Source organism: Seriola aureovittata, chromosome 23 (genome assembly GCF_021018895.1).
Source record: "Seriola aureovittata isolate HTS-2021-v1 ecotype China chromosome 23, ASM2101889v1, whole genome shotgun sequence".
NCBI classification, from domain to species: Eukaryota; Metazoa; Chordata; class Actinopteri; order Carangiformes; family Carangidae; genus Seriola; species Seriola aureovittata.
This window is the reverse complement of record NC_079386.1, coordinates 4,897,479-4,923,097: the sequence shown is the minus strand read 5'-3', so window position 1 is coordinate 4,923,097 and position 25,619 is coordinate 4,897,479. Positions and strand designations below refer to the sequence as shown.

At 43.2% G+C, this 25,619-nt stretch overlaps 2 protein-coding genes across 3 annotated transcripts; both read left to right on the top strand.

Annotated features, from left to right (window-relative positions):
- Positions 1-13: 13 nt before the first annotated feature.
- Positions 14-15,187, top strand: chrnb1l (cholinergic receptor, nicotinic, beta 1 (muscle) like). Of its 2 annotated transcripts, XM_056369151.1 has the most exons (11): positions 14-2,250; positions 4,010-4,143; positions 4,498-4,542; positions 4,942-5,051; positions 6,049-6,157; positions 6,331-6,478; positions 6,733-6,918; positions 7,410-7,633; positions 7,722-7,906; positions 14,385-14,523; positions 14,714-15,187. In XM_056369151.1, the coding sequence occupies exons 1-11, from the start codon at positions 2,151-2,153 to the stop codon at positions 14,852-14,854; spliced, it is 1,521 nt and encodes a 506-aa protein (XP_056225126.1). In that variant the 5' UTR covers positions 14-2,150; the 3' UTR covers positions 14,855-15,187. The 2 variants fall into 2 exon arrangements, with proteins under 2 accessions (XP_056225126.1, XP_056225127.1); XM_056369152.1 differs by lacking the exon at positions 14,714-15,187 and having other exon boundaries at positions 14,348-14,426.
- Positions 15,188-18,233: 3,046 nt separating this feature from the next.
- On the top strand, positions 18,234-25,415 carry cldn7a (claudin 7a). Its single transcript, XM_056369432.1, has 5 exons — positions 18,234-18,741; positions 19,094-19,716; positions 21,981-22,145; positions 22,947-23,031; positions 24,159-25,415. The coding sequence occupies exons 2-5, from the start codon at positions 19,494-19,496 to the stop codon at positions 24,325-24,327; spliced, it is 642 nt and encodes a 213-aa protein (XP_056225407.1). The 5' UTR covers positions 18,234-18,741; positions 19,094-19,493; the 3' UTR covers positions 24,328-25,415.
- Positions 25,416-25,619: the final 204 nt, after the last annotated feature.

Below are 25,619 nucleotides of genomic sequence, written 5' to 3'. Positions count from 1 at the left end.
TCTGCATGGGCTTCCCTGATATTTCTCTGTGTGAGTGCACTCATGCATGCATACATGCATCAGCTGAGGCATTTGAAGGCTGAAAGTCTGGAGTCAGTCTCAACGGCTAATTGTGGCGACAGTGCTGATAGGGCTTCAATATTCCAGACCTGGCTGCAGCGTTATTGCCACACTACTGTTAGAATCACACTCATCTCTATCCTCGGCTTACTATCTCACTCTCTGACCTTGCATGAAACTGTCGCATCGAGAAGACGGGGCCTGCTCGACAGATGCACAAAAACACAAAGGGGCCATTCTGACTGATGTATTTATACTGGGAGTGGCGGTATGCAGGAGGGCAAGTCGGAAACATTCTCCTTCTCTCAACTCAACGTGGCGCTGATTTATGGCCTGTTTGTGTTTTTGCACAGGAGACCCTGACCAGGATGAGGGCGAGAGGGGAGAAAAGGAAGTAATAGGAAGTAGAGGGAGGGCCAAGTAGATATTTTCTTATCTTGTGTAACAGACAAAATAACTTTATGACCCTTGAAATACAGATATCAACTTCGTTTAAATCAACTTGAAGGTTTCAAGAAGCAGCGGGACCCGGAGTTCATCCCAAGGGCCTTCACCTCATCGATCACAGCGCTTGTTGTCTTCAAGTCTCAGAACTTTCCCGCACCATTTCTATGGCAACAACATCCATCTCTATTTTTACATCCTTTTTCGACAGTCTATTCTTGCCTCAAACTGACTTCAAGCTTGGTATCAGCAAGACTGAGAGATGCTCTGTCTCCGCTCAAAGAGCCCACCATCACCACTGACGACACCTCGCCTTCTCCTGCCAAAGAATTTGGTAACTTGTTTTTCGGCAAGTTCATCCAGTGCACATCTCCCTGGAGAGTCTTTCAGTGTGTCTCACTTTAATTCCCACTTATACTTTTAGCTTGTAATGGGTTAGAGACTTATCAAGTCAAATCATGTCGGCGTTGCTCTGCTGACTTTCGGCTCTTTATCTCTCTCCACTGTCACGACCACTCTGATATCACTAATGTAATGCCAGGGCTGCTCTTACTTGTGCTTTTAAGAATGGCTCGTTTTACAGGTGCTCTATATAAAGGTAATACCAGGTACTATCTCACATCTGATAATCAATTTGCTCCAGCACAGAATTCCTTTTATTTAATGTGATTAAAGCCAGCCGTTTGTAGAAAAAATGATCCCAGTTAAAGACAACCTGATCACATCCATGGGGCATTGTGACAATCATGGCCGTTCCTTCACCCCATCCCACGCCTTCCCTGTGCGTGGGTTATTGTCTGCCACAGTGTCATTTTTGATTCTGTCACTGGAAAGCACAAGTCGGGAAGTTTGGGAATGTTACAACTGTTCTTACAGCTGTAAAAAGGAATTAAAATTGGACAACTGATGACAAGTTCCTCCTGTGAACTAATGACCAATAAGTCATACATTAACATTAAGTGTAATTTCTCTTAAATTAGATAAATGTGATTATTTTCTAATAAAACCAAATGACCTAAATACCATTTGGGAGAGATTTGATTAAACAGGAAAGACTAACAGGGGGAGAGGTCAATTACAGGATGAAGAAGACATTAGAAGTGAAGAGCCACCTCTTTGTCCACAGAGAAATTCTCACCCCCCACCCCCCACCCCACCCCACCCCAATCAGCTCCACGCTCCACCCCGCCCGCTTGTTCTCTCCCCCAAAAATATCTCCATTGTCATAACCTGTAACCCACTGCCATTCCTTTACCCCATCCCAGCCCCTCCACTTCCTTTTTCTCCCACCCACAGTCCTAACCTCAGATTGGCGAGCACCAACAGGTGCCTGCCCCACAGGCTTCCCAGTACAAACACATTCCGCCCTCTCGTCACTCCCAGCACGCACACCCAATCAGGCCGTGGTTTCACCCATGGAGCCATGGTTCCACAAAGGAGAAGAGGAGACGGGAGAGAGAGAGAGGTGCGCGCTGCTGAAGGTGCAATCTAGCAGTAAATCCCACTGGAGGTGTGCGTTCGTCTGCCTGGGAGACCTTCATCCATGTACAGTAGGTTCCGGGTGGAGGTGCCGGGGGGGTTCAGAGTGTCTGGCCGTAGCGGAGACCGGGGCCTTTGATTGGCACGTTGAAGTGTAAGAAGATGTCATGACTGCCACGATGGGACAAATGAAGATGAAGCTCAACGTGAACCTGCGAATGAACACGCTTCTCGTCGTGTGCGGCAGCCTTTGCCTCACATTCACTGGTAAGGACATTGGTATGATTTCCAGAGCGTATTGTTATTTCCTGTAGGAGTTCAATTTAAACTCACAATATTGATTTTCTAATTTGAAGCTTAAGTTTTGATCAAGTCAGATTTATTTTTTATTTTTTTAAACTCCAAACAAACAGATATATCACTCCAATGCCTTTTTTAAATTAAGAAGTTGAATGGCACAGTGAGAAGGAGAGATGGAAAGAGGTGAAGAGAGCGACAAACAAAAGTGTTTGACTGCCTTTGACTTTGACCCTTGACCCCACATTGTACTCGGAAAACAAACAGTTGCCCTGTGGTTGCTGGCGACCTGCGATGCAGTGTTCCCATTCCTCGGCCTGTCCTGACACTACCACCTATTTCCTGTGGAGCTGCTCAGAACTGGATCCTCTCCACCGCCATTTTGGAAGCACGCACTTCGAAATTCAGGCATTTCTGCGCTTCGGGATATAGTCGCACTACAATCAGATAACAGACGAGCATCTCGCATCCCTCTGCGTCCTGTCAGTTCAGTTAAATTGGTATTGATTCCACTTCCTCTGTTTCTTTGGATAAAATCATAATTAGAATCGATTTGCGATGACTAGTTCTTATCTGGGCTCAGCTGAAGGGCTTTGACTTTGACCCTCTGACCACACAGTGGGAGTGGAAAGCCAAAAAGCTTCCCCTGCACCGGCTGGTGACCTCCACAGGGGTTGTGATGGATTGTTCGTGTCCCGCCGTAAGTCCTACGACGAGGGTGATTCTGCATCTGTTTTCCCCAAAGAGAAGGGCCAATGTAAAGAGGACAAAGAGGGAAGAAGCGGGGGGGGGGGAACCCCAGTGGAGAGAAGTCCTTATTCTCTGTCCTATAAAAGATGTTTATGTTGTTCTGCTTGAATAGCAAAAACGCTGCTCTGGAACATATAATGAATCATATTAACACATCATTGTTTGTTAATCAGAGTTTATTTTTGTCCCTGATGGAGCTGGTATCCCAGACATCCCTTTGATCCCATTCCCCTGCTGCATATCAATTACATTAGCTCAGTCACCTTTGCTACCCATCGTACAACACCAGCACCTGCCCTGCTTCTTTTGCATGTCCTGTCTGTCCTTCTCTGTCTTTCCCACTCGTTGTTTAGTCGCATATTTGGAATGGAAGTCAGTCCATCATCAGCAGGAAATACAGAGTGCGTAATTCTGCTAAATGATAGCACTTCAAACTTAATGTCCACCTCTCCCCGGACTGAATTATAGGCAATAAATAAAAAACAATTTTTGTTTCAGTAATGATTCCTCCTGCTCTGCCACATGGCTTCAATATTTATTTTCAGATCAGAGAATAATGATATGTATATATATTATTTCCTTGATTGGAATCTGAATCAGAAAACACCCGTACCAGTCCATCCATACTGAGTATACATGAGCATATAGTATATTAATAGCACGAGTCATCCCAGAGGGAATTGAACCCCTAACCACTGCAGGCCTGACTCACTGATCGACATTGAACAAACATGCTGTGGTCTGGGTGTCAGTGGATTAAAGGTCTTATATTGTATAAAGTGAGACTTCCATGTGCTGTTTGATTATAAAGCAGGTCTAGGTTCCATATTAATACTGTGAAACGATCAAAGTGCTTTTTCTTTTTTTTTTTTTTTTGTTGTAAGATTTATTCTGAAGTTGGTCATTGTTTGGTTAGAGCATTTTCATTGGATGGATGGAAAGTACAAATGAATATGAGTCACCTCCTTCTTTCATCCAGGAGCCTCAGAAACAGAGCGGAGGCTGCATCAGAAGCTATTTCAGAACTACAACATGAAAGTCCGACCAGCTCGTTACTGGGAGGAGAAGGTGATGGTGCGAGTTGGGATGACCCTTTCTCAGCTCGTCAGCCTGGTAAACGCAAACACCCGTGCATTCACCATTCTGAATTATTTTGAAAACCATCTATTGTTCTATGAAGTTAACTTATGAAAATGCAGTCCTATGCCCCCCGCCCCCCACCCCCACCCCCCACACACACACACACACACAACTTCTGGCTCCTGCAGCGTCATCCATTCTTCCATACCCAATTAGTTTCTAGAGAGCAGGACTGGAAGTAACAGCACTGTCATGCACCACAAGATACAGTGGCATCACCAATGATTCTCTCTCTCTCTCTCTCTCTCTCTCTCTCTCTCTCTATCTCTCTATCTCTCTCTCTCTCTATCTCTCTCTCTCTCTCTCTCTCTATCTATCCCGCTACAGAACGAGAAGAATGGTGAGATGACAACCAACGTGTTCATGAATCTGGTATGAGCATGAAAACATTCATCTTCATCACCTCACCACGCTCTGCTGCTCTGTCTCCTCTGTAACCCTGCTCCGTCCCCTCCTCCCTCAAATGGACTTGCCACTTTCTATAACCACAAATTATTTCTTGCGTTATCGCTCTCGTTCTCCGACTCGCTCTTTCATTTCTGTCCCTCGCTCTCGCTAATTAGGATTCAGGACAGCCTTAGTGTTTGTGACAGTGGTGTGTGAGTCTGTGTCGTAATCAGTGCCTTATCAAAGGCAGGAGAAACAAGGATGTAAATGACAGAGACGTCAGGGCACCGCACTAATGATTACACTTTTTGTCTGCTGTGCTATGCCAGTTAGTCACGTCCTTTCTCTTTCCCTTTTCTTCTTCCTTCCTTCCTTCCATCCCAGGAATGGACAGACTACAGGTTGTCATGGACCCCGGAGGAATATGACAACATCAATGTTTTGAGGATTCCTCCCAACAAGGTGTGGCGTCCCGACATCTACCTCATAAACAAGTAAGCATCTATCTACAGTCGCACAGTCTCCGCATCATCCGTCATATAGTAACTAACAGAGGATCTTCCGCAGTGACAAAGCTGATGAACATGTTTCACTTTAAAATGGCTGCGCAGGGCACATACCACTTAGGCTCAGTCCTACCTGCAGTGGCCCACGTTTGAATCCAGCCTGGGCCCTTTGCTGCATGTCAACCCCTCTCTCTCTCTCTCTCTGTCTCTCCCTCCAACTTTCCTGTCACTCTCTCATTGTCCCTATCCCAATAAAGGCAAAAACCTGCCCAAAAAATAACAATAAGGAAGGTCAAGTTTTTGTTTTATTTGTTTGAATAGTTTGACATTCCCACTGTATACAAATATATATGTGTGTGTGTGTGTGTGTGTGTATATATATATATATATGTATGTGTGTGTATATATATATGCAACAATGCATTGAAGAAACTTGTATCTGTAGGGTTCAAAATATACTTGAATCCCTTAACAGACACTCGCATTTTTGTGCACAAGCCCAAAAATAAAATGGCTACTGTTCTTCAACCTTTTTGATTATAGACATAACATTGTCTCTTTTGAGAGGTATGTCTTTCAACCAAAGAGTCAGAATGGATGTAAGAGACACTGAACCAAAGTTACAGAGGCACAGATGAGGTATAGGTGTATTTTTTCCTCACATAAAAAGGGAATACAAGGCCTGTAGCAGTTCCTTTTTGTTTGGAAAACACCTTGGAGCCACAAGTCTTAAACAACTGCATGACACCAGCTGTTGCGGTGATATGGGGATCCTTAAACGCCATGCACTGATACAAGCAAATACTTGGAGCTATCAAACGACATTTCACTCGTCAAGGTTGCGCAAACACTGACTGCAAACCACACCTAAAGTAGCGTGTAAGCTACAATAACATGTCGCGGAGATGTATCGGTATGAAATGTCATGGGATATTATCTCCGACATAGTAGCGTCACATTTGTCTTTCTCTTTTTATCCCCGCAGTAACGACGGTCAGTTTGACGTGGCCTTGTACGTCAACGTCTTGGTTTACAGTGATGGGACCGTCAACTGGCTTCCCCCAGCCATCTACCGCAGCTCCTGCTCTATAGAGGTACTGCCAAACCACATGGGCACCGGTACACCGCCGAAACTTACATCCTCCTGTTATTCATTTGTCTCCATGCGGTGTCGGGATCTTAGAGAGGACACTATGGCTGATAGGCACTACTCTGCTGTTTTACTTTATTCTCCTGTTTTTATGGACTTACATCCATCAATCCGCAGGTGGCGTACTTCCCGTTTGACTGGCAGAACTGCAGCATGGTTTTCCGCTCGTACAACTATGACGCCTCTGAGGTGGACCTGCAGTACTTCCTGGACGATGGCGGCAAAGAGATCCAAGAGATTGTTATAGATGACAATGCTTTCACTGGTTGGTGCCTACAGTAACTTTGGTCACTTCACTCATAGACTTTTCTCCTATGAAAGCTCAATAACTCATTGTTCATACAGTATATCGTCTTCTAATTTTAGCTGCGAGGGCTAACTGATTCCAAGTGGTAGATAACAATTTGTGGAGTACGTACTGCATCTTAACGGGAGGTTTATACGAGGCCGCAGAACATCTAACTAATGTTTAGTGAACTTATTTTTCCTCTCATCGCCACCTTCGCCTTCTCTCCGCAGAAAATGGAGAATGGGCAATCTGTCACAAACCCTCGAGGAAGCACGTTAAGGACGACCTATACGAGGACATCACTTTCTATCTCATCATAGAGAGGAAGCCTCTTTTCTACATCATCAACATCATCGTGCCCTGCATCCTCACCAGCGTGTTGGCCATATTTGTCTTCTACCTGCCTCCTGGAGCAGGTCAGCACATCCAACATGTTTTGACATCGCGACTACACATCACTGTCAGGAGGGGGTTATAGGAAGTGAGGCTACTCTTTTAATACACCGTCTCATGTCATGACAAGAAGCATGTTGTCTAATATGTCATGAGGCAGGGCAACCTTTGAAGGAATGGACGATTTGTTGATGCATTAAGGATTGACGGAACGTGACCTTGCCCAGGGATGTACTTTGTCAATCTTTGGCCCTGTGTGGTCGGATTTCATATGTTTCACTGACACAGTGGAAAATATAGATTCAAGAGAAGGCGAACAAACAGAGTGCAGAATGTTTGGGGCACATAACCTTAATTTCTTGATTTCATGTGATCTTTCCCAGTTGAGTGTTTCTCCACAACGGTCAAATGCAGCCATGTCTCAAAGTCTGCCCTTGTCAACATGAGACAGAAACTAACAGAGTAATACTGCGCTGTCATAACTAATTCTCCAAGCTGTCCCTGTCATCTGCAGGAGAGAAGATGACTCTCTCCATTTCTGTCCTCATCGCTCTGACCGTCTTCATGCTGCTGCTGGCTGACAAGGTCCCGGAGACTTCCCTCGGCATCCCAATTATCGTCAACTACGTCATGTTCACCATGATCCTGGTCACCTTCTCTGTCATCCTGAGCGTAGTCGTCCTCAACCTGCACCACCGGACGCCCAGCACACACATCATGCCAAACTGGGTTCGAAAGGTGACGCTGGGTTTGACAGTTATCCAGATTCACATAGAATCAATTTGTGTTTTATGATTTCACTGATTTCCGAACCTTGAATTTCCAGGCGTTCATTGACTTCCTGCCCAAGTACATCGGCATGACGAGGCCAAACCCTGGGGAACCTCTGTTGAAGGAGGAGTCTAGTGACTATAACAACACACCTATCCGAAGCTTCAATGGACGGCAGCCTGGAGGAGAGTACTTCTTTCGCAAGATCAACCCTGATCTCGTCATTCCCTGGAGAGGCAGGTAAGGACGCATTTTACCAACATGGAGTCTACCAGAGGCGTCGCTCAGTCACTTTCATATTTCAAATGAAGAAGCACAACTTGAAACCTCCAAACTAGCAGTTTGTTCAGTTCGTAAGGTGTTCTTCAATAACTAAGGAACTGGAGAAAGTTGCTCTGGTCATCTAAGAAAAGTAAATAATTTACAAACATCTCTGTTCTCAACATCCTATAAAAGTTGAAAAGTATGTAATGTCCAAAAAGAATGCAATTTTAACACCAACGGCCTCAAGATATTTGACTCTACAATGGTGGTTTTCATAAGACACCTTTCCTAAAAGGTTGGTTGGTCTGTATTAATGATAATTGTTGTATTTTAGTCCTTTCAAGAGCAACAGGCGTCTTTCTTTTGGGCATTTTTCTGCCTTTTATTTGATAGGTCAGTGGAAATTGGATGGAGAGGAGGGGAATGATATGTAGCAAAGAGTCCGGTCAGTCGACCTGGGGACTCGCCGCTCAGGGCAATCTGCACCCACACGGTACGCGCTCTAACCCCTCGGCCATCAGGTCACCCTGGTACCAGGCATCTTTGGATAAACGCCTAAGTCAATTTTCCACAGCCCGATGTTTTGTAATATTTAGATTGGGTGCTGTCGTACTTAAAGGTCCCCTGTGGAGTTTTTGACCACTACTGGCAGTATGGAGCAATGTTTTTACAAGCGGCTCCCAGGTTTGTTTGTTTGATACGGACACACATCCATCCGCCCGAGGCCCAAATGTGGTGCAGTTCGTATGCTGATGCCAGTTGTAAAGCTATTCTGGTGGTGCTAATGTCCCAATAAAGAAAGCAATGCTCTAACATAGGCACAGAGGAGGATGACTGCTAGTAACTAACCAGGTCAACAAGGCAGAATTAAAGTGTTACAAAAAATGGTTTTGCAAATGTTTCATGAAGAAGGAAATGTAATCAACATATTTGTTAGATCTCAAATGTACACAAAATATCTTTTGTTTGTTTGTTTAATAGCAAACTTCCCAGGGAACCTTTAATATAATATTGATTAAACTCCTATATTCTATTTAATGAATGATTAAATTTATTTAGATAATTTATTAGGGGATTCACTAATGAGTGAGACCATAATGTTAGTACATTTATAATAATAAAATATAATATACTTGACCGGTTTAGATTCCAAACACAAACCAAACTCTTGAAAGAGATAAACTTCTAAAAAGTTATCATACATATTAGGCCTCCCTGTCGAGACTGAAAACCATAGACCTGAAGTAATGACCACGCGGGTCATCCATCCTATTTCCAGGCTAAGATGTGCTGATCCTGACGTTACACCGGGGGGAGAGCTATTTCTATTAACGTTAATAAAAGCCAGCGCGGGCATGAATCTTCTTTGTACAGCGTGCCAAAGTGTGAATGTTGGATCTGATGCCAGACCAGCCATTATAGTAAAGTACACAGTGTGCTAGACTTGGCAGAATTACAGCAGCATCACCACAGCAGCACAGAGAATCTGTCAAGACAAGAAGAGTATGTGCTCTTCCTTCAGCCTCAGATATTTAATACGGTATTTAATACAGCCACATGAAGGGTATTCTGACAAACACAAAAGAAGGATTAATGATTCATTCATGACTGTTGTTCACATTGTATTAACGATCTTGAATGAACGCCTAAACTCAGCGTACTTTGTTAGACATTTTACCCTTGTACATTATTATTATTATGTTTATCTCATACCCTGACTTTCAGAGTTTTAGTACTCATTTGAGATGTATAGGATATTTGGATGTCACTCATTAATGCACAGTATACGTATATATTTCCTTATGTGGAACTTCTGTAAAGTATTTTTAAAAAATACACCTGGTCCTATAGGGACAGCAATGTCAGTGTGTCATCAGTCAGTCCACCGCTTTGGTCGGGACAGAAACATCTGAACAGCTAGTGGATGGATTGCCGTGACAGTTTGTACATATATTCATGCTCCTCAGAGGATATGTGCCTGTGACTCTGGCGATCCTCAAGCGACACCACCAGGTTGGCTTTGTGGGCTCTCTGAGTGTTAGAACGCTAACTTGCTAAACTAGGAAGGCAAACATGGAGAAACTTTGTCTGCTAAACATTAGCGTCGTAAAGTTGTTGTATAGCTTTTGGATATTTATTTTATTTTTTTTATATTGCATTAACCTGAATTTTAGTGTTGCCCACAGGTATACTGTGTATGTAGTTACTTAAAGAGTAGCCTAAACTAACATTTATTTTCTGTGATATAGCTGTCTTGCTTATGTACTAGTTTTCATCACAGAATCACACTTGTACTTGAATAAACTATAAAATAAAAACACCAAACTCTGTCTGTTTAGCCACGATGGTTGTCACTGCTTAGAACTTCTTCTCATTGACCAGGTAGACGTCATTCAGATCAACAGGATGAGGTATATCAATCTAGATCAAAAGACATTATATATCTAAAATCTTCAGTCTGTGCTGTGTGTCCAACCATGCCGGCTTCTCTCTGATTAATCTGCCAGTAGGCCTCTGCCTTTGCCACACAGCCCCTGGCATTACAAACAGCTCCACAGTCCCCTGAACCAGTCCTGGTGCTGGGCATCTCTCATCCCATTCCAAAGGCATCAGATTCGGCCCCAGCTAAGCCCCACGCCCCCGTCCACAGTCGCCAGCCACTAAGCCTCTGTTTAGGTTAGGCATTAGGGGGTAATTCCGCAGACAGGAGGGGGAGGGAGGGGTGAAGAATGGATAGGGGTAGATGAGTGGAAGGGGAAGACCAGTGCTGAGTGATCGGGCAGAGGAGGATTTTGTCATTTTTGATGTGGAGGAGATGGTGGTCGGGCGCCATCGTCCAGCCCATGCCATGTAGACACCCCCCCCCCCCCCCCTCTTTGTCTTATTATTCTGTCAGGGGGGGTCGTTACAGCAGGTGTTGTCCTTTACAACACATTATGAGAATTTGCTGGATGTTTGGTGATGTGAGCTGCTTGCATCATGCATCATTGTTTGTGTATAATTAACTGGTATTACTGGGTGTGTGAAAATCAGTTTAATTAACCTGGGGTGTGTGTTTGGGCGAGTGTACGGTTCTGTCATGAGTCAAAGTATCAGTCAATATGCATACATCCACTGTACTGTGTGTGTGTGTGTGTGTGTGTCATAGTGAAAAGGGCTCCTTGTGTCTGCGGTAATGAATACAAGCTGTGGAATGTAGATGGCATGCAGCATGTAGAGCACCACATAGCTCTGCTGTGACACAAACACACACACACACCCACACACACACCACTCACACAGGAGTTCTTGGTCACTCATTTTTATTGTCCTGCAATCCATCTGTTGTCACGCCGTCTTTCTGCGACACTGATAACTTGTCCTGCTCCTTCTCTGACGCCTTCCTCTCTCCGGTGCCGGAGGTTCTGCATATAATCAACACCACACACACACACACACACACACACACACACACACACACACACACACACACACACACACACACACACACATTATGTATACACACACATACGTGGCGAAGGTGCTGATACGACAGGTGCACTGTGGTGCCGAGCCAGGTTTTTTCTGAAGGTGATACACGATATGTATCCTTTAAATATCAACGTTATAGTGACCTTCTGTTAAAGATACAGTACAATGATCTGACGTTACACAATGAAACCAAAGGCAGTAAAGCTACTTATTATCTGAAATGGATTGTGAGCAAATGCACCGATGACTGATCGTCTATATCTGGTCACATGAGCATCTCCTATATGAGGAAATGTATTTAACAACAAGATAAAAAGACAACTAATAAATAATGAACAACCAGAAGTTCTGGGATTAAAAAGGGGACAATGAGAGAAACATTTATTTTAAAACTTTAATGCTTGTTTTTAAGGCCACACATGGTCTTGCACCTCAGTATCTTTCTAACCTGCTTGTGAGCTATGATCCAGCTAGACCCCTCAGGTTCAGCTGGAACCGGCCGTCTGGTTATTCCCCGGGTCTCCACAAAAACTGGCGAAACCGCCTTCAGCTTTTATGCTCCTAGCCGCAGGAACATGCTGCCTGATCATATTAGAGATGCTCCTACACTATTAAGTTTCAATTCTAAACTGGAAACATTCCTTTGTAGCCGTGCTTTCCAGTAGTCTGCTTTGCTGGCCTCAATGTACCATTTTATTTGACTTTTATTCCTTTTATTGGTTTTATCTTTATTGGACTGTTTATTATTCTTTTTAATCACATTTTACTCCTATTTTTTCAATAGTTTTATTTTACACACCTTTTTACTGATCAGTTGTTGGACCTAATTATTTTATTCTCTAATTTATACGTATCATTTATGTGTTTTAATTTGTGTCTAATGTTTTATCTTTACACTATCCACCTGGAATGAAATGTGCTATATAAATAAAGTTTTAAAAATCAAAAATCACACCTTTCATCACACTATTATATATTCAGTAATGTGACATGTAGCTGAGGGGGGGGTTGTGTCCTGTTGGAATGTATACACATACCAACAGGGGCTATATACACCCCTTGTTACTGTAGCAATGTTGAAGAGTTGATCAGGTTGTCATGGTAAATGACTGACATAAGTACATAGTATTCAAACATAGAGCTGCCAAAACATACATAACCGCAGAAACTGATGTTGAAAGAAAAAAAAGACATGCAATGGAATTATATATATACATCTATATAGTATAGATTATATATAGTTTATCCAAACTGGGTCTGGAAGGAACAGTATTCTAATCAAATTAAAATTTGTAAAAATTAGAAATATTTTTTTAAGTGCATCATGATCAAACAGAAAGATACATTCTGAGTTTGTTTGTTTGTGTGTTTTTGCAAGAGGTGAGGGGTGAATGGGGTTAGCACCGGGCAGCAGGAGGAAGTCCAACCGGTGGCAAACAGTAAACACCTTATTTAAGTGTGTGCTTAAACCTGTGCGACGTGTGGTCGGGCAGGAGTGTCTGTGACCTGACCGGACATATAACCACAGTGTATATTGTTGGGTCAGATGATCAGAAATGTGAACTTTTCAAACAAGGAATAGAGAAAGTCACAGATATTTTAGGTTTTTGGCCAAAAAGTAAGTTAGATAAACAAAGTGTTTTGATATGAACATAATAGAAATAACACAACTGTGCAAATCCCTCAAATACATGTATTCTGGTTGAAGTTCCAGAGTCACGGCACGTTGGCTCGGCCTCTCTCCCTCTCTGCTCGTATGTTTTGCTTTATGGAACAGCTGTGGGGGGTGGGTGGGTGGCGGTGGGGGGCTAAGAATGAAAGGTCATGCCACAAATCAAAGGTCATGGCATCACATAAATGTTGACCCAGTGTTGTGTCAATGTCACCTCTCTGTCAGGAATGTGACGCCGTCAGTCAGCGCTCAGAGGAGCTGCCTGCAGGAAGACGCCTGCAGTAGTTCTGCTAGTCAGTGACTAGAGGGCACACGACACGTACTGTACGCTATGAAGACACGACACTGACATCTGCATCTGTGCTGCGCGTCCTCCACTGGACAGCTAATGTCAGTGACACTTTGTTTCACAATGCCGTGCAAGTGACTCGTGACATGCACAACATAAATTCTGAGCTGGTGAAGCGTTTGTGAAGAGAATAGCTTCGTGTTCTAACTTCTTCCAGAGGACATGTGTCTAAGTATTAACATGACAGTCTGGGCAAGTGACATATTCCTTAATTGGAAACATGCTAGGCTGACAATGTGCACAATGTAATGGTGATTTGAATTAGGATTTCTTAAAACACAAACTGCACATACATTAATAAATATGAAAACAAATAAAAATAGATTATGAATATTATCATCCATTTGTTTTGCATCTATAATTGTATATTTCTTAATTAAAAACTAAAGATAAGATACGATATGCTCAAATCATTGTGCCCCAGATGTACAACAAATTAAGTAATATACTTATATAATAATAATCATAATATAATTAAGTATAATAAAGAAATGAAAATCTAAAAATAACAAGAATAATTCCTTCGAACCTTCGGAAAACAAGTTCTTACAGTAAGACCTTTTTAAAGCATCAAGTCCTATGAAGGCAGACAGTTTTACAGTGTATATGTGAAAGTACTAGGATACAGCACAGGCAAGAACAATAGTTACAAACTTGTTCTCTGGTGAGCAGTATTAACTGCACTTGAGGATGAATGTTCATTCTTGGCATGGTGATACAAGCTTGACATTAAAATCTTTACTCCAGATGCAGTTGAAAGCTCTGGAAAAGGATAGAAAATGGCCCTTGAGTGAAGTTTTTTTTGTCTTATTTTTAGTATTTTATCAGCTTGAGTTTATCTTTAAGAAAGTTTTAACTCGACTTAATGTCTTATTTCCGATCCTTTTGCATCCCCCTTATCTCTCCATCCTCTTCTGTGTTGAAGTTCTCCCTCCGTCTCTCTCCGTGCTTCTGTCTTTTAGGTGTGAGAGCACGGTGCAGCTCCAGCAGCTCCCGAACTCTGACAGCTTCTGTCTGATCCTCCCTCCCAACCTGAAGTCAGCCATTGCCGCCGTGACATACATGGCTGAGCAGCTGAAGAAGCAAGACACGGACGACACGGTGAGAATCACACACGGCACGGCTCGGCACGGCTCGGCTCGCGCTGTCAGGCAGCTTGCTACCCGAGTGTTCCACACATGCCCCAGCGATGTTCATGTGTCAGTGCATACGTACAGTACACTGCTGACTCAGTGCTTACAGTAAGTGCTTAATGTGTGTGTGTGTGTGTGTGTGTGTGTGTTCCCTCCAGATGACAGGAGACTGGCAGTTCATTGCTCTGGTGGTGGACCGTCTCTTCCTGTGGTTGTTTGTCATCATCACCACCCTGGGAACCCTGGCCATGTTCTTGGACGCCAGTTTCAACTACACTCCTGATAACCCCTTCCCTTAGAAAACAACACACACACACACACACACACATACACAGTTGGAGCTTGACACATTGTTTGGTTGTCACTTGATTTCTACTTCTTCTCTGTGCTTTTTCTAAAATCACCACATCCGACTTACCATAAATACCTGCTCCATATTTCCGGGTGAGGTCAGGTGTCACTTTACATAAAGAGAAGTATACAGACCTGACACACAGCCAACTCTATAACACAAACCATGTATGGATCTATAGACGGTAAATCTATATGTGGTAACACTCAAAGGTTTTGCATCATGTATTTAACACGTTGTGATGTTCTTTATTTGAGTCTAAAAGCTTGAAATACATGTTTCTTGAAAGTGACAGCGTTTGTGTTTATTTAAAAATAACAAACAAAAAAAACGCTTTTACTCTGTGATACATGCAGGAAAATAGTCTGTGCTCGACTGTGATTACAGTTAGTGATTGTAATGTTTGCTTTTGGCCACTAGAGGGCAGTAATGTAATGTTAAGTCAAAGAAAAACACTACCGTTAGAAGAGGAATCAAAAGGTAGATTACAACTATAAATGGAGGAATCTGTGTTTCAATTCACCAACAAACCGCTCATCTGATTGATTTCAAACTTTGCAGGTGTATTGCTGAGGGAGGAAGGAAGTGCAGTGTTGACTGTGAAGGTTTTTGGACGAGCAGCTCACGAGAAAGATTCAAACACTGCTTTGTCTACATGTTATTTAACACGAGGAACGAGGGCAGTGCAGCACCAGGACAATTCAAAGCACACACATACATACCAGGGTTTTTAAGAAAGGCAGAACTCGGAACGGAGGAGTGGAGCTGCCAGCTCCAGCAGTAACAAACGAGACCGACTGACCACACACACACTGCAGGTCGTATTGTTGAAGAAGTTGAGTGTGAAGCTGTTTGGATGATGCTCTCAAGAATGCTGCAAAGTAGATTAACACAGGCCAAGCAAATAGGCATAGCACTAGTACATATAAACATGAATATATATATATATATATATAAATGTGACACACATATATATATATGTGTGTCACTTAAAAGTCTGATTGGTTGTACAGATAGTTGAAACCTAAAAAAAATGACCAACATAATGCTGCTTTCACTTTGTCTGCTATCCATGTGTAGAAAACAAGTGGGTCACTATTCAAACCCAAGACAACAGGTTATTTTGACCCAGTGTTTTTGACAAACATGGCAAAAATAACCATATTTTAGTTTGGGTGAGTACAGGGGAGGGTCTATTGAGATGGCCATGGGTGGAACGCATGCTAAAAAGAGATTAAGTCAAACAAAACGATCACAAAGAGATACAAAATGACCAAATGAGACAAAACTACCGAAGTGAGGTGTAAATCGAGCTGTAAAAACAACTACAAAGTGATGCAAAATGACTGTAAAGAGACATAAAACAGCTACACTGAGACATAAAACTACCACAAAGACATAAAACAAACAGAGATGTGCGGCATAAAGCCTCAGTGTAGCATGCATGTAGCACTTTCCAAGCGCTTCGGAGAAAAGAACACTTCTCTCTCTCATTGCCTCAGAGGGAAGATGAGAAGAATGAGTCCACAAGACCAAGAACACAATCTCTTGGCCCTGTCCTGCTGCTGCTGCACAAAAGCCAAGTGTTGTTGCATAAGAAGGCTAAAGATGGAGAAGACAGGGGACATGAAGAGAAGGGCGCCATCCCCCTCATTTGCGCACTCTGAGCTTTTCAGGGAAAAGCCGTGGGCCCAGCATGTTTTATTGCTAATGCCTCAGTGACTTCCAAGGGCACTTAAAGGACTTCAATCATTAGATTTGCACTCCACTCGCTCACTTCAGACCCAGAGGAGGCCTCAGGAGAATGTTGTTAGCGCCCTTCTTTGCGCTGATTTAGCTGTTTTCTTTTTCGCCTCCTATTGAGCGTTGAGCAACGGCTAAACCAGCAAGACAAATGTGTGTTTACGCTTTTAAAAAAAGAAAAGTAGTAAAAAGGGGAAAGAGAGAGAGCAGAGAGGGGTGAGGGGGGTTGGGTGGGGGGGGCAATGTTCTTTTTGTATTCTCTGCAATCCAGGACCTGGGTGGAAAAGCAGCCAAGAGGACATCATATAAATCAGGTTACCAGCGGCAACACCACTGGTAGGCCTGAGACTGGCCCCTGATCTTCTTCCTGCTCATCTTCCTCTTCCACACCTCACACCATCACTTTGTGCCCACCTTTCTTACCTTCATGTTTTTTTTTTTAGTCATTGTCTCTCCTTCATCTTCCTCTTCCCACCTTGACCTCCAGAACACTTTTAACCCCCAAAACCTGCCTCCTCCTCCTCCTCCTCCTCCTCCTGCTTGGCAACCTCTGTATCAAAGTGAAACTGACTCCTTGAGCTATCGGGTCATTCCTCCCCCGGCAACAATGAGGCATTTGTTGGCCTCTACAGTTAAACCTTGAGGCTTATTTCTCCAGCCTGGATACAGTAGACTGGGGGGGGGGGGGGTAATAGTCAGAGAAGAGGTGGGTGGAGGGAAAGGGCAAGAACATGGGAAAATGAAAGACCGGTTCAATGCAGAGGGGGTTGTGAAAGAATAAAACAGACCTGTGAGAGCGACCTAGCGAAGCCTCATTACATTTTAAATAGGTAACCCAGCCGGTAGGTGAGCACATTCCCATTAACCTGGCAGTAGGGAGAACTTCCTCCAGGCTTACGGGTTATTACTTCCTCTCCCATTGCTTGCAGGACTATTGTTTAGCCCCAGTGTGAAGTTGCACACACTGCACTGCTAAGCCGGACCTCTGATATGAACAATGCCCGCTATTGTCACTTGTTCTTTTTTTTTTTTTTTTTCCCCATTCACTACAGGAAGTGGCTACAACTTGCATGTTAATGAACCCAATGGAACAAATATATATGGTAAAATATAAATAAGTGACAACAGGTATGAAATGGTCACATCCAGTTGATTTCATTAAGAAAAATGACTGATTGCACAGATACATCTAGCAAGGAATAGAGCAGTCACTGTTTCCCAGTCTTGCTCCTTAGATCACCATAATACAGTATTGTTTGTATAATTATGTATTTCGACCTAACTCTTCATTTTAATGTGATGATCTTTGTATCTGTTTGTAGTGACGCCTCACATAATTTCTGTTTAATGCGTTTCTTCAAGTTTTATTAACCAGTTTTTATGAGTCCAATAAAGCCACAGTTAATTTAATACCTGAATATTACGGTGGCCCTGAGTGTTCAGTGCGCTGCGGCTTAAGAAAACACATGCAAATGCACACACCACAACCAATTAGCTACAGAAGTGCGTTGCAAGTAGCACAGACGTGTCTCGTCTAATGCATATGATCCATGTCCACTTGTTGTTCAATGCTTCATATTTGAACAAGTTCGGGTTCCCGTTTTGTCCCCTGGAAACACTTCCTTTATCGTCTGTGCTACTTGCAGTGCGTTTGGCTTTTTGGTTGTGTTGTCAAATTGATGATGTTTTCTGAATTAGCTTGTGATTTTGTCTGTTTGCATTTGCAGTGCATTGAGCTCTCAGGGCCAGAATATCTATGATTCATTTTCTGATTATCTTTCGTCAAATTAATTTTTATCCAACACAGAATATGTGACACTGTCAGACAAAGCCCATCCATCCACCCACCCACCCTTTCCTACTGTCTAATCTCACCTCAGCCTGTTACTGTACGCAGCTTTCCCCTTGAGTTTTTCTTCATTGAATTTGTCTGTTCTCATCCAGCAGGTTACAGTTCCTGGAAACACAGAGGTCATGAATGTGAACGGAGCCTGTCAGCAGCATGAGATTGGTGATCTGGGCTAAAAGGACAGTTGGGAGTTTACTTGACTTTGTACAGAGACGTGGACTTGAGTTATAGCTTCAATCTGGGTCAGTGGTTTTACTATAGAATATATAGTGGTATGAATACTGTACTTGCTCACACAGTCTAAAATATATGACTAAAGAGGGAAATTTGAAAATTAAAATGGAGCAAAAATAGTGCTTTTAATGCACAACAATATGAAATTCTGTATATTCTTTTTTTAACACACTCGCCTTAAGCTTGATGCTTAGATTAGAGCTGAATATTCAAAGCACAGGTGTCATGCTTTCTGTGGGTTTATTATTATAATGAATGTAAATGTGTGTGTGTGTGTGTGTGTGTGTGTGTGTGTGTGTGTGTGTGTGTGTGTGTGTGTGTGTGTGTGTGTGTGTGTGTGTGTGTGTGTGTGTGAGACAGCTCTGAAAAAGGTTAGACACTGAAGACAACCTGTTGCTTTGCTGGAAGCGGAGGGGGGAACATTTCCCAGCAGCGACTCCACCACCACCACCACCACCACAGAGGAGTTGCAGCTCCATGCATCAGCAGTCATGATAATTACACACCCACTTCACACCATCACCCACATCTTGGAAAGCCTATCCCCGACTGAAGACCCCCGGCATCACAACTCAGGAGCGACACGGACACCACCGGCGGCTTTTGCGTCATTTCATCACAATTAACAGAGTTTACCAGACATTCCTGGAGCGTTATACCTTACAGAAGGCTGTCACGGACACGGGATCATTCTTTAAAGTTAGAGGAGGGGATTCAAATCATTTTTTTTTTTTAATTTTTAATTTTTTTTTTTAAAATAATGGCCAACTCCGGTATTCAGCTGTTGGGATTTTTCCTGTCGCTAATCGGGATCGTCGGACTGATCATCGGGACTATCCTGCCGCAGTGGAAGATGTCGGCGTACATCGGGGACAACATCATCACAGCGGTGGCCATGTACCAGGGGCTGTGGATGTCATGCGCTTTCCAAAGTACCGGACAGCTCCAGTGTAAAATCTACGACTCCATCCTGCAGCTCGACAGTGAGTAGCCCAGTGTGGATGTAATCCATGCTGTAAATACATTACATGCTTATTCTTTTTTATTTTTATTTTTTTAATTAATACAGTGTCAGTAATTAATATCAACAGCTATTTACTTTGCTTGCCCCCCCCCTCCCCTTGAGAATTGGTGTTACAGAGCAGGATGGTGTGGATCATGTGTGATTCTCCACCTGGTCCATCAGAGCACCTCCTCCATCTGAATAAGACCTGGCTGTTGTTACCAGCTCAGGGTTGTAATCTGCTCATCACTTCTTAATTACCATCGGTATACAGTGTTACCATCAACAGAGCCCAGTGCAGTCCCTCACTACAGAGGGACATTGTTTCCTGTTTAGAAAAAAAAAGAGGCAGCTTCAGATTCCTGGAGAAAAAGGTTTGAAAAGAGGAACCTCACCCATACATTGTCACATTCAAGGAAACCCTCCCACCCCACTGCCCACCCACCCACTCTCTCTCTCTCTCTCTCTCTGTCTCTGTCTCTCTCACACACACACACACACACAATCTTCCCAGCACTCTCGCACACAAGATGACACATTATCCGAGCATCATGGTCCTGTGGTCAGCGTTAAAGCCTCTGGGTGAAGAAATATTCCTTTGAGGCAGAAAGCAGAGTTTCGTTTCATTTGACGCTAAGTGCGCGCTGTCAAATGATGCACCTCAGTTCCACCAGAAATCGCCTCACAAATAAAACAGACAAAACAAACAAAAAAAGGGTTGCCAAAAATGATCTGCTTCAATCCTTCACGGGTAGTGGTGACCATGGTAACTAAATTGGAGCACACAGGCATCTCAACCCTCGACTGAACGTCGACCAGCACACTGATTTATGATCATTTAACTAAAGCTTTGCATGCTGAAATACACACTATAATTCAGGTTTTTCTATAGCACCTGTTGCACGGTGATAACATGATGGAGGTCTTCAAACTCTCCGGAGCAGCTGTGAGGTAATAGATTTGGATTTTGAAGCCAATTATAACCCGATCAATGGACAAACACTGATGTTGTCTCTGCCGAAATACAATATATCTGTCAGAATCTACCCGTCTGTGTGAAGTGATCTAATCTGCATCGCACTGCGTTCACTACAATACAGAAGGTTTAAGTGTGCAACAGGCCTTGGGTTTCAGACCCTTGGTTTTAAGATGATCTGATTCATATTAGCTGAAATGTAAGGCCTCAGTGTGGGTCTGTCTTGTAGAGGGGCCTCGTGTTAAAATGTTTCTAGTGCATATTCCTGAATTAAAGTTTTAAATTCAAGCCTCTTGGGTGTTTGATCTATCTTTTTCCTAATGATTTCACGAACCATGATTGACTAAAACTGTGTGGTGCTGTTCAGTGCGACTGTGTGCATCCTGATGTGCGTTTACTATATAATCCACCCTGTTGTTTCCCGTTTCTCACTACTTTATAGAGTCCACCCCAACCCCCCCATCTCCTCTCTCTCTTTCTCTCTCTCTCTCTCTCCTCTACATCCTCTTCCCCTCTGCGTCCCTCTACCCATCCATCCGTCCCTCCCTCGCTGCTGGAGGGTTTTGTTTGTTTGGGCAGGGCAGGGATGGCCTAGACTGGCACAGACTGGTTCTAGGTGGACAGAGGGTGGGGTGGGGGGGTGGGGGGGGTGGGGGGCACCCTGTGATAGGTTTATAGTGTCAGGGAGGGGGGGGGGCTGGATGAGGATCGTGACAGTAGTATTTCAGCAGGCCTCCACCTCTCTAACAGCAACAGATGGGACAGTGGAAAAAAAGAGTGTGAGATGTGGGTGTTTTTTTCTTTCTTTCTTTCTGATTGTGTGTGTGTGTGTGTGTGTGTGTGTGTGTGTGTGTGTGTGTGTGTGTGTGTGTGTGTGTGTGTGTGTGTGTGTGTGTGTGTGTGTGTGTGTGTTCATGTGTATCCCATGGTTTCTCTTCCAGGAAAAGCTCACATTAAAGTGTCCTGACAGGGTGATGTTAATGTAATTCACAACCTCGGGACACTCTCATAAAGCCTCCTTGATAGATCGAGGACGGTTTATGAGTCGTTCCTGATCATTTTCCCGTTCGTGCCTCCAGATTTGCACTTTTACAGATAAGATTGATTATTTGACTCCATGTGCTCTTTGTGGTTTTGCAAAGTTCCCACATTCCAGCAAACAAAAGGACATGTATTCGCTGCCTCCCCGGACAGAGCCAACACACACACTTCCTGTACTCCTCTTCACCGTAATCATTACTTGTTTCCGTCTCTCCTGTCTTCTCCAGGTTCCCTTCAGGCAACTCGTGCCTTGATGATAGTTGGCATCATCGTGTCCATCGCGGGGTTGGGCGTGGCCTGTATGGGAATGAAGTGCACCACCTGCGGAGGGAGCGACAAACTACGCAAGTCCCGCGTCGCCATGACAGGAGGAATCATCCTCCTAGTGGGCGGTGAGGATGGAAGTGCTCCTTTACAGTTTTCGCTGATTTCCCTGTTATTGATGACCATTGATGTGAGAGAAATTCAATTACAGGTCGATGATGAATTAAAGGGGAAAACCAACAGAGAGGTGTCGTTCCACCGCGAGCTGCCAGAACAGCTTCCACGTGTGGAGCGCCTCTGGGGGGACACCAAGTCTTCCATCATATACTCCTTCATTTGATGTTCGGATGATGCTGATGGGGAGAAAAATATTCAGGTTTTTCAGCTGGGCGGAGACCAAGTGACCGTGAAGGCTCATCAAACCACTCAGCGAAGACCAACTCTGTACTGAAGCATCTGCATTTATTATATTCCTTTAATTAGGCACCCGTACGTGTCTGATATTTTACTCAGGCTATTTGAGCTTTTAATATACAATACAAACCTGGTTCCATACTATTTCACACCAAAACTCCACCTCATCATCACAGCATCTTAGATCTCCTGCACATCATACAATAGGTAGGAGGAAGTTTGATCCCCCAGTCCAAAAGCTCTCCGCCCACTCCCCTGCTCCGGCCCCTCAGAGGTCGTCAGACTGAATGAGACCAGAACTCCTGGCACTGATTCTGACATAAGGGCTCTAACTGGCTCTGAGGAGAAACACTAAAAGCTAATTGTGCTGCAGTCAGTGGCGAGCCGCCTGGTGACTATAAAGGGGGGATAAAAGCATGTCTGCGCTCTCAGGTTTTGATGATGTGCTGATGGACTGATTGATCTTTGTTGTTGACTTTCTTTTTCTCTCTCTCTCTGTCTCTCTCTCCTCACAGGGCTTTGTGCCATCGTGGCGTGCTCCTGGTTTGCTCATAATGTCATCCGGGCTTTCTATAATCCCTACACTCCTGTCAACACCAAGTACGTAACACAAACACCACGCTCTATTCAAGGCCTGTAACAAAAGAAATAGTTTAGGAAATTGCTAACTCACATATTTTTTTGAGTTAGATGAGAAGATCAATACCACTGTCGTATCTGTCTGTTAAATGTATAGCTAAAGGAAGGAGGTACTTAGCTTAGCATAAAGACTGGAAAGAGGGTGAAACAGCCAGTAGTAGGTTGTATTTTCCAAACTATTCTTTTAAGCATTATTTTGGAGAAAGAGTACTTTATTTGAATATTTAAATTTCTTCTCCTCCACTGTATCAGCAGGAAATATTGTACATTTTACCATTTGAGAGCTTTTGTTACTTTGCAGATTCACGTCTTCCATATAAAACACGATCACCTGATCATATATGCTTTTATACAGCTGAAACAATACATATATATATATACAGTGCTTAAAAAGTGCCCTACCTCATCCACCTTACATTAAATCCATCATATACATTAACGAGTCAGTGATAAAATCTAAATGATATAATATAGATATTAATGCAAAACTCTTTAGGGACCATTATGAATTAATAACTGATTTACTGAAGTCTAATTTTGAATTCAGGCCTTTGATATTGTATTGCTACTTAACCTCCTAGGACCTGGCGTCCACATATGTGGACCTCACATTTTGGGTTCTCTAGACCACAATACTAACTTTTTCTCAACAAGGGCCTGGTGACCACATATGAGGATATTATACTGCCACTCAGTAATCGAAATGTAAAACTAATGTCCTCATATGTGGACATAATTTTTCTCAGGTCCCAATCGGCCTAAATAGCAAAGAGAAATTAAAAATGCACGCCATGCAAGAGTTCGGGTCTTAGGAGGTTAAAGCGTCACTATGTAACTTTTGGAAAAAAAAAGAAATAACACTCTCTTATTCTTATGAATGAAAAGTTGTATTCATAAGCAAACTCATCCTTCCTGAATTCAAAAAGACCAGATTGCATCTTTCACCATTTCAAGTTTCTGTGGGAACGTTTGCGAAGGTCTAGTGAGAAATGTAGTTTTCACCTCTCCAGTGGTTCGGTTCATCTCTGTGAATCCTAAGTTCACTTTTGTGAGTTTAACCCGTCGGTATTGTCTCACTCCTCTGCCAGATTCGAGTTCGGCGCGGCCATCTTCATCGCGTGGGGCGGCTCCCTCCTAGACGTCCTGGGCGGGGCCATGTTGGCTGCTTCCTGTCCGAGAAAGAAGCAGGTATCCAAATATCCGCCCATGGCCAGTTCCCGCTCCGGCCCTCCGAGCAGCACGAAGGAATACGTCTGAGAGCGTCCCCTTATAGCCTGGGACTCGGACCAAGAAGCCCCCCCCCACCCCACCCCACCCTCCCTTCTCCCCTCCCAAACGAGTAAAAGTGAAGGTGTATGGGCAGTGTTGTGAATCATAGACAGATGCAAAGAGTTACTGAAATGGGACTTTTCTTTACTTTTACTTCAGGCCTTTGATAACCCCTTGATTATCATGCAGCAATCTCAATTGTTTCATGAATGATGTCTCGCACCCCGTCCACACATTCCACAGTTGTTTACAAGTGGTCTTCACAAACGCATTATAATTGGATCCCCTGACTTTAATAGACAACCCTCGGGGGGCGTAACCTCTGGAACAGTAGCCTAAATGATGGATTACAGCGTTGATAAAAGTGTTGGCTGTAATGATGGATTACAGCCAACACTTGCACGTCCGTGTTAGAACCAGCATCTATTAGCGTTTGCCATGTAATTGAAAGTAATCAATTCCAGTTTGGTGCCTCGGCTGCGGATCAGGGGCTCCGTACAACACAGACACACAGGGTGACAATACAGTGTTTTTTTTTTTTTATATTAACTGTTGGCGCTTCTAAAATAGACGTTACGATGAGCAGGGTGCGACTTCACACGCAGGGCTCGCTGTGTAAGGGCGACTGTATCACACAGGCCCTTTTACTACGACACTCCCGTCAGGCCCCTGCAGCTCTTCGTACCAGTCTGTTACAAACCCTGCTCAGAAATGAAATATTTTGTTGTGTAGTCACCGTAGCCATTGTCGCTCTAATAGCTTCCATCCATATCAGCCACTGTAAGAATAAACCGCCTCTATTTATTTTGTCAAACGTAGGTTGTTTTTTTTTTTTTTTGCTCCTGTGTAGATTCACAATAATCTGTAGTTCACTCTGGCCCTTTTGTAGCTTTCAGAGACTCTGTCATATTTTTTATTAAGATGTTTTATGCTCTGAACAGTGTCTGCTGTTTTTTTTTTTTTTTTTTTAAATGTCATAGTTTTATACATTTGGCTCATCTAGCAGATAAAAGAATGAATGAAAGAACATTTTTAACATGTCCAAGAGTACTTAAATAATAAACATTGCAAAAACCGTTAATTGTTAATTGTGTTTTCATACAATCAATAAAACCACATACTTGTATCTAAAAAGAAGAAAAAGAAAATCTTTTATACGATATATTTTAATTAAAAAAGTGCTTTGCTTGTTGTTGATTAACTGGGATGTTTGAGCTTCACTGTGCAGGATGATGTATGTGCAGAGTTTGACACTAGAGAGACGTTCTGACATTCATCCG

Excerpts from the sequence above, each read along its gene's own strand:
- cldn7a (XM_056369432.1), top strand. The coding sequence starts at position 19,494 with ATGGCCAACTCCGGTATTCAGCTGTTGGGATTTTTCCTGTCGCTAATC. Across the intron at positions 22,146-22,946 it reads AATCATCCTCCTAGTGGGCG|GGCTTTGTGCCATCGTGGCG; the intron begins GTGAGGATGGAA and ends CTCTCCTCACAG. Across the intron at positions 23,032-24,158 it reads TACACTCCTGTCAACACCAA|ATTCGAGTTCGGCGCGGCCA; the intron begins GTACGTAACACA and ends CTCCTCTGCCAG.
- chrnb1l (XM_056369151.1), top strand. The coding sequence starts at position 2,151 with ATGACTGCCACGATGGGACAAATGAAGATGAAGCTCAACGTGAACCTG. Across the intron at positions 7,907-14,384 it reads GTCATTCCCTGGAGAGGCAG|GTGTGAGAGCACGGTGCAGC; the intron begins GTAAGGACGCAT and ends TCTGTCTTTTAG. Across the intron at positions 14,524-14,713 it reads AGCAAGACACGGACGACACG|ATGACAGGAGACTGGCAGTT; the intron begins GTGAGAATCACA and ends TGTTCCCTCCAG.